This window comes from Crocuta crocuta, unplaced genomic scaffold, assembly GCF_008692635.1.
Source record: "Crocuta crocuta isolate KB4526 unplaced genomic scaffold, BGI_CrCroc_1.0 scaffold168, whole genome shotgun sequence".
In the NCBI taxonomy this organism is placed as follows: domain Eukaryota; kingdom Metazoa; phylum Chordata; class Mammalia; order Carnivora; family Hyaenidae; genus Crocuta; species Crocuta crocuta.
This window is the reverse complement of record NW_027532591.1, coordinates 189,409-198,208: the sequence shown is the minus strand read 5'-3', so window position 1 is coordinate 198,208 and position 8,800 is coordinate 189,409. Positions and strand designations below refer to the sequence as shown.

Below are 8,800 nucleotides of genomic sequence, written 5' to 3'. Positions count from 1 at the left end.
AAACCTCTACCCCGTCCCACCAAAAGGGAGAGAAAGGCCTATTCTTAAACAAGCTTAATGTCCAGTGGATCATCCTGTCATCGTTCTTCTATGAGCGGTAATCTTCTTTGGAGATTTGGAATCAGGAGCTTGGATATTTTAGAATACTCAGCAGATTTTCACAAACATACCATTTATTCACTGAAAGTAAGTAGAAGTGTTACATAAGAAATAGCTGTACGACAGATCTCATTCAAGCACTTCTGTCCTGAAATTAGGAGCGCTAACTGCTACTTGGTCGCCCCCTACAGACCAAATTTTTAAAACTTTTTACATCTTAAGGGCAAATCAGTGTCCTCTAAAACTGATTCAAAAAACATTCTCCCCACCCCCAAAATACTTATTAAGCCCTTACTATGTGCCAAGCACAATGTTCAGCACTGGAAACAGAGATAAACAAAATCAACTTTCTGATTTCTACATGTTTAAATTTAATACCATCCCCAAATTTCTAAGTACAGTAAGTAGGAGGACCATACAAAGTATGAGTTGCTCATACAGGTCTGGAGAAAGTTATGACACAGAAAATGGTAAGAATTCTTTTAGGGTACTAGAGAAAGCAATTTGGCATGGAGAGAAGCTTTAGCATAATTTGTTTATGTAAGCAAAATGTCCACGATCTTTAAAAGAGAGGTTTAAATATCCCTTTTCCAGCTAACACATGCAAAATTGTGGTTATTTTGAAAGATAAATTTAGGTTATAGCATCATAATTTTTCTTGGGCCAAAACAATATAAATAAAGCTTAATTTTAAAAATTAAAAAATCACAAGTATCCCTGAGAGGACTGCATGATTTAGAAAATGGATAATTTTCAAAAACAAATAGAGTACAAGAGGACGCAGATTTAGAAACAATTAATTAGTCAGAAAATAAAACAGGGCTGCCTGGGTGACTCAGTCAGTTAAGTGTCAGCTCAAAACAGAGCCTGCTTGGGATTCTTCTCTCTCTCCCTGCCCCTCCCCTGCTCACATATGCTCTCTCTCTCTCTCAAAACTGAGTAAATAAACTTAAATGATAGATAGATAGATAGATAGATAGATAGATAGATAGATAGATAGAAAAAACTGAGGAAGACCAATACAAATAAATGAGCAAAGTCAACCCCTAAATCTCCCTCAAATCATTCCTTCTCAGTTCAGAACTTTCAGATGATACTGTATCAGACTTGCCTTCTCTTCCCTCAAGGTCTGGGAGCATACGTAGCAGAGATAGAATTCACCGGAAGGAAGGAAGGAAAGAAGAAAGGAAGAGGAGGAAAGGAGGGAGAAAAGAAAGAGATAGGTAATAAATAAATTATATATACATACATATACACCAGCTTCCCTCCAGTCACACCCTGATCACTTACTGCAATGCCCCAGGACACTGGAGGGCCAGATATTCTGATTCTGCAGCCAGACCTGAAAAGGTAGTTCTGGCAGCCTGAGTTGGAAATCAGCCTAATTACCCACCCCCTCAAGTTGTATTTCAGCCACATTTCAGATACCCTATGAGCTAAATTAGCATTGGCATCACAGATGGAGAATTTAACCCTGACTTATATAATTTTCCTTACAGAAAAACTTAGTCCCCAAAATTACAGTTGTTTAGGATTCAGTTCATGTTGCTTTTTAAATAAAATATTGAGTCGAAATACAAAAGACAAAGAGGAGGAAAAAAAACAAAACCCTCTGCCTCAATTGCTCATCAGACAATTCCATTGTTTAAGTTAGTCAGCTAGGAGATAGCAATTGCTAAATTATATACTATTTGGAATTTGTAGAAATCAGCTTAATTGTTTGCAGCAATTGGGATCAAGGGCAACTATTTTCATGCAAGAAGATGACAGTTTAAAACAATTTAAGCTCATATAATTGCCAAAATATTAAAGAATAATATATTATGAAATATTTAATCATGGAAATCTTATAGTTGATAATAGGTTTAAAATATGATCAACTTACTGAACAGAGTAAAGAATACTAGTTACAGAATGTGTAAATTATTTTTAAAGCAGTGGAGTAATTCAACTATTATTAGTTTGGACGTGGATATTTAAAGCCATGTTATGATTCAGAAACAAAATATTTAAATGCATTCAGACATAGCAGCCATAAACCAATTTTTAAAGTAATACGACTTCAAAGTGAAAATAACCAATCTCATAAATTACAAACGGGAAGTCAAAATCAAGAAAATAGTTATTTGCATCTATGTGTGCCAGATATTTTACCTCATTTAATATTTGCAAATACCATACAAGATATGTATTATTCCTCCCTCTTCACTGAGGAAGGCCAGCCAAAAGTAACTTCTCTGAAACTAAAGGCAGGGTAGGGCATCTGGCTGGCTCAGTGGGTACAGCAGGTAGAACATGCAAGTCCTGATCTTTCAGTTGTGAGAGTTCGAGTCCCACGATGGGTGTAGAGATTACTTAAAAATGGAAGGAAGGAAGGAAGGGAGGGAGGAAAGAAAGAAACAGTAAATGGCAGAGTTAGGATTTGAAACTGTATCTGTTTTGTTCTGAAGTCTTCTCCTTCCTCTACCAAGCTATATGCATGTAAGAGTCATTTCATATATTTAAGCAAACAAACAAACCCTGAAATCATCCAACTGCCACAAGTCTTTAAAAGTTAAAAGAACCAACAAAAATGGGGGGGGGCGGGGCTCGTATGTGGCTCAGTCAGTAACGCATGGGACTCTATTTCAGTTCAGGTCATTATTTCATGATTTGTGAGATCAAACCTGCCTGAGGCTCTGAGCTCTCAAAATAAATTGACATCTTTTTAAAAAGGAGAAAAATATTTACTTTTTTGGTTGAATTAGTTAATGATCAATAATTATAAAGACAGCTGTAAAACACATAATGAAGTAGATGTTACCATTCGACCTTCTCTGGATGTTCTTTAGAGAATAAAATATAGGACAGGAGTGCACTGCATGAACACAGGAGAGGAGTGAACGCTCAAAGCTAATATAAGCCATATCCTGGAAGAGAGGAGGGAATTATTTTACAAGTTCTGGGTCAAAACTTTTGTGGTCACCGAGTTTCACAGGGATGGTTCAGATGTTTTAGAGCACCACTGTCGCCTGTTGTTTCTATATACCCTGTTTTTCTTCACTCCCAACTTTATTCCCCAGGTTCTCCAATAAGCCTTACTCCTCAAACAGCGTCACGGCAGCTAACCACGTAATCTATTCGAAAATTAACAGAACTGAACTGGTAACCTTAACATGCCGTGAAGCACAACAAAAGAAGGAACACCATTTTAGAGTTGGGAGTTATTTTATATTGAGTTCTAATGTGGGTGCACAGCCTCTTATGGTGTAGAGCGCAAACTGAGACTCAGAGAGAGGAAGTGACCTGGCCGTGGACAAGGCGTGAGTTGGCAGTGGGACCAGAGGTTGAAGCTTGAATTCAGACTCGGTTCCTTGGCTTTTCGGGGCACACGAATCTGGGCTGAGCCTCAGAGCTGGTACTGTCATTGACAGTAAGTGCTCCCGGCAGATCACCGACTACCCTAGGCAACACCCTGTCCCCCGGGGTTCCTTTCCAGGGTTAAGACCACAGTTAGGTTAACTGAGGTGTTGGCGTTTCTAGAGGGCTTGCGGGAAGAGGCCAAGTGAACAAACCGGTCTCCCCTCCACACAGCTGCGAGCGCACACCGCCTGTAACCTAAACCCACACTCCTGCCGCCTTCACCCACCCCATAACCAGTGACACACTGACCTCGGCGCGCCGGAGGTCCCCGAAGGCTGATCCTCTTGGATTCCCCCCACCCCCAGCCCACTCTTGAGACGAAATCGGTTCCCAAAATGTTAAGGAGAGAGGGGTGCAGGAACAAAGCGACCCCAAGCGGTCCCCCTCCCTGCTGGGCACCCCCTTCCCGAGGCAGGGGGACGTGGACTACGAGTCCCGATAGGCCGCGCGCCTCAGGACCCTCGTCCACTGCCACGCGGGCGACGCGATGGTCGCCGGGACTCGTAGTCCGCTGAGTCCGCGGCTGCGGGGAGGGGGGGAGGCGGGGAGGGGGCGCGGACCGCCCGGCGCTGCGGGACACGCCGACCCCGCGTTCGGTCAAGCCCAGGGAGCGCGCTAGCTGCCCGGGCCTCACCTCGACGATGCGGGCGCACTGGGTCCCCTTGCCGGCCCCGGGACCGCCGAGGACGAACACGACCAGCGGTTTCATGAGGCGGTGAGGGCAGAGGAAAAGCGGCCGGCAGGTCAGCAGCGGGAATCTAAGGCCCAGGNTGCTCGTCCCCGCCCCCCTGCCTGCTCATTCATCCCTCCCTCCGCTGGCCGCTCAGCCAGTGCGCAGGTCCCCGTCGCTTGTCCTCTGTGGCAGGCCTCTGCTGGGATGTGCGACGCGACACACGAAGAGAGAAAACCTATTGTCCGTTCGCGAGAAGTTTAAATTGTAGCGGGAAGGCAGCCGACCTGAACAAGCCAAGAGAATAGATAGTTGACAGAAAAGAAGGGAGGAAAAAATAGCGATACAGGCTTTAAAGGAAAACGGAAGAATAACAAGGGATGGATGTAATTTGGTAGAGGTAGTCAGAGAAAGCCTCTGAACAGGTGACATTTAAGCCAAGACATAAGGGCACAGGGAAAAGCAAAAGCAGATAAAGACTGGGATAGGTCCCACAAGAAGAAAAGCATGTGGAAAAACCCCTAAAATGGCTTGTGTTGGAAAAAGCAGAGAGAACAGAGCTATAGAAATGAGGCACAGAATGTAAAGTGGGAGAGTTAGACCCAAGCAGGTCGTTCAGACCCTTTGGTTTCGTAAAGGAATTGAGATTATATTTTGACTGCAGTGGAAGCCCTTTAACTGTAACTGCAGTTCTCGCCTGCCTGCCTGCATAAAAGAAACATCGTAAGGGAGAAGAAAAAGAGTCCAGGGAATAAACCACATGTGGCTCTTTAATTATATTAAAGACAAATAAAAATTAAGGTTTTCAATCAACACTTAACATTTCAAGTGCTCAATGGTCACATGAGGTAATGGCAATTATATTGGACAGTGCACATTCAGAACAAGGTTCTAGGGATGCCTGGGTGACTCGGTCAGTTAAATGTCTGACTCTTGATTTCAGCTCAGGTCATAATCTCACAGTTGTTGAGTTGTAGCCCTTCATTGGGCTCTGTGCTGACAGTGTGGAGCCTGTTTGGGATTCTCTCCTTGACTCTGTCTCTGCCCCTCCTCTGCTTGCTTGCTTGCTTGCTTGCTTGCTCTCTCGCTCTCTCTTTCTCAAAAGTAAATATATAAGGGACATGTGGGTGCCTCTTTCAGTTGAGTGTCCAACTTCAGCTCAGGTCATACTCTTGCATTTTGTGAGTTCAAGCCCCACACCAGACTCACTGCTGTCACCCTGTCAATGCAAAGCTGGCTTTGGATCCTTTGTCGCCTCTCTCTCTGTCCCTCCCCCCTTTCAGAAAATGAATAAAACATTTATTTTTTTTTTAATTTTTGGTTTTTGTTAATGTTTTATTTATTTCTAGGAGAGAGAGAGAGAGAGAGAGAGAGAGACAGCATGAGCAGAGAAGGGTCAGAGAGAGAGGGAGTGACAGACTCTGAAACAGGCTCCAGGCTCTGAGCTGGCAGTCAGCACAGAGCCCGACGCAGGGCTCGAACCCACGAACCGTGAGATCATGACCTAAGAGAAAGTTGGACGCTTAACCAACTAAGCCACCCAGGCACCCCAAAACATTTAAATAAATAAATAAACAAATAGGGACACCTGGGTGGTTCAGTCGGTTAAGTTTCCGACTTCAACTCAGGTCATGGTTCATGAGTTCAGGGCTCTGTGTGGACAGCTCCAGGCTCCAGGCTCTGAGCTGTCAGCACAGAGCCCAGTATGGGGCTCAAACCCACAAGCTGTGAGATCATGACCTGAGCCGAAGTCAGATGCTTAACCAACTGAGCCACCCAGCCACCTGGGTTTATTTATTTATTTAGAGAGAGAAAGACAGACAGACAGACAGACAGACAAGGGAGGGAGAATCCCAAGCAGGCTCCTCACTGTTAGTGTGCATTAACAGTGCAGAGCCTGACACGGGGCTCAAAACCCCCAAACTGTGAGATCATGACCTGAGCAGAAACTAAGAGTCAGGCACTCAACTGACAGCCACCCAGGTGCCCCGAGATCATGGATTTTAAATTATTGAAGGTGTTTGTTCAGATGCAGGCAGAGAGAAGACAGATTCTTGAGGTCATCCAGGGTTGGATTTTTGCCAAGCAAGTACAACAGAGGGAGAGAGAGCCAAGATGGTACTTGCAAAAGAATGTGGTGATGCATATGGAATCAAAACCATTTAGAAAGCAAATTCCGGCATATTAGGGCTGCTAGTGGGGATGTGGAGGGGAGCAAGGAAGGGGGCCAAGGCATTAGAAGCACTGATGTTGAAGAATGGCTGCAGTGGGGTACCTGAGCAAGTGAACTGGCAATACAGATGCTGGTGGTCTGAGTGGGATATTCGGAATTGATCAAGTTGATACTTGGAATGCAAGTTGTAAGTTTCTGATGATGTTGAGATCCAGGATGAGCCCAAACCGGGTGAGACCGTGAGAATGGAAGGCTAAGGCAGAAGGCATGCCCTGTGGTTAGAACTGAGCGGCCAAAGTGTTAGATTTGCCATCCAAGAAGAATTCTGCATTACTAATTAGCATTAAACAGAAACTACAAAAGAGGAACTAAGTTGTTGAAGACAGAGTGACCAGAGAGTTACTAAATGATAGCAAACAGGAGGGAAAGAGGGTGATAGCCTCTATCTGGCTACCCCCAGCCTCTTTCCCTCTACTGCTCCTTTCCTCTTCCCTCACCCAGTATTTCCAGCCTTCTCCCCATCTCATTCTACCTTCTCTCCCTCCTCTCTCACTTTTTTGTTTAACTTATTCCCATCTCTTCTCTCCTTTTCCCATTTCTAACTTCCTACCATTCTCCCCATCTAGTTCTGTTTCTCTGTCTTCCCCACCCTGTTATTTTTCTTTTCCTCTCTGACCCCTTCTCTTTCAGTTCCCACTTCCTTCCTTTCCATAATTTCTACCTTTTCCTTCCCACCATGAAAGAGGGAATGGAATATCTCAGATTATCACAACTAGAGAAATCTTATGATTACTAACTTACTCATATTCCTTCACAATGTTCCTTTTTTTGCTTGTTCATTGAGCCCCCTCCTGCCCCCCCCCAGGGAGTTGAAGCTAGGACATAAGTCAGCTGAAAATAAGAACAGTTGGTCATAACACTGAGAGTAGGAGTACAAAAAGGGCCATACAGAAGCAAATGTGCCTTCTGTTCCTTGGTGCATGGTCTCTTTTTTTTTTTTTTTAATTTTTTATAGTTTATTTTTGAGACAGAGAGAGAACATGAGCTCGGGAGGGGGCAGAGAGAGGGAGACAGAATCTGAAACAGGCTCCAGGTTCTGAGCTGCCAGCACAACCTGACGCGGGGCTCGAACCGACGAACCGCGAAATCATGACCTGAGCCGAAGTCGGACACTTAACCGACTGAGCCACCCAGGTGCCCCCTTGGTGTATGGTCTCTTAACTGTCTTTTCTGTATCTCTTCTGGCAATTATCATTGAAACATGTTCAAAATATGGGGTCTGTGGGAAAGAGAATTAGGGAGCTATTCACAAGCTTTTAGTGAAGGCATTAGGCCATAGACAAAATAGTAGCCTTTCTTGATTCCAAGAGAGAGTCCACCAGAATAAGGAATCCACACAGGAGTTTGGGTCCAGAATTTCATTGTATACCTATATGTAGCAAGATGTAGTGTCGTTTCTCTCTAAGTCTCCCTGGAGAACCATGACCACCGTAGATTGAGTACTTATTGTCTGTACCTTGCCCAGTTCCTTATGCCAACCATGCAAGGCAACTAAAAAAGTACTGCTGTGGAAATAAGTAAAATAGTGAAACCCATATGCCCATCTCTGCCAAGGGTTTTTCAGGCAATTCTTTTCAGGAAGAATAAGTCTAGGCCAAAGAACAATTGCTTATATGTTGGCACTGGGCCAGTTCTGGTTCTCTTTTGCTACATAAGAAAGCTACCCCAAAACTGAATGGCTTACAACGTGAAATGCTTAGTGTGGGAACCCCATCCTCTCTTCTCCCTTCCCCCCTGTACCCCACATTGGTGACCTGGAGTGTTCAGTGGGAGTAGTGCTGTGAGTAGAAAGGGGACAAACATGGAGGAGTTTTTCCAAAAGTGGATGTCACCACACCAGGCAGTCCCATGGAACCAAGACAAGGGTTCATAAAAGACCTCTATGCTACTCTAACGCTTTAACATTTAACCCTTCTACTTGTCCACAATGAAAGGTCTAACTCTTAGCACCTTGGCCCTAATTTGTCCCCAAGGAATTCTTTTTTTTTTTTTCCTTTAGCCTTAGATCCGTGTTTCTACTCCTTGGAGGTGGCAGAGAAAAGAATGAGTTCTACCTACATGCAAACAACCAGATCTTCAATAAAAATATATCTTAATAAATATACACTGAGTAAATGGATGTCACCCAGTAGAGGGCCATTTCCTGCCTAAACCCATAAATTGAATTCATATATTAAATAAATCTGATGAATATGTATCGAATATCGACTAAATACCAGGCATTTCACTTACATTGCCTATTTTTTTGGATGATATTCAAACTTATAAATAATCAGTACAATCAGGATATATGTAAGGATTTTTGTGCCAAGATTTACTCTGTTAGGCATCAGCCCTCTAATTGCTGGATCATGGGGAGGTTTTTGGTTCCAGGAGAGGGATGGAGGGCACCCAAA

General features: G+C 43.8%; 1 protein-coding gene across 1 annotated transcript in view; it reads right to left on the bottom strand.

Annotated features, from left to right (window-relative positions):
* The window catches only part of CMPK1 (cytidine/uridine monophosphate kinase 1), a 32,439-nt gene extending 28,174 nt beyond the window's left edge, over window positions 1-4,265 (bottom strand). The window contains exon 1 of the mRNA XM_077779768.1: window positions 4,136-4,265. Within this exon, the coding sequence (XP_077635894.1) occupies window positions 4,136-4,210 (75 nt within the window). The 5' untranslated portion in view covers window positions 4,211-4,265. The remainder of the gene's footprint in view (window positions 1-4,135) is intronic.
* Between the last annotated feature and the right edge of the window lie 4,535 nt (window positions 4,266-8,800).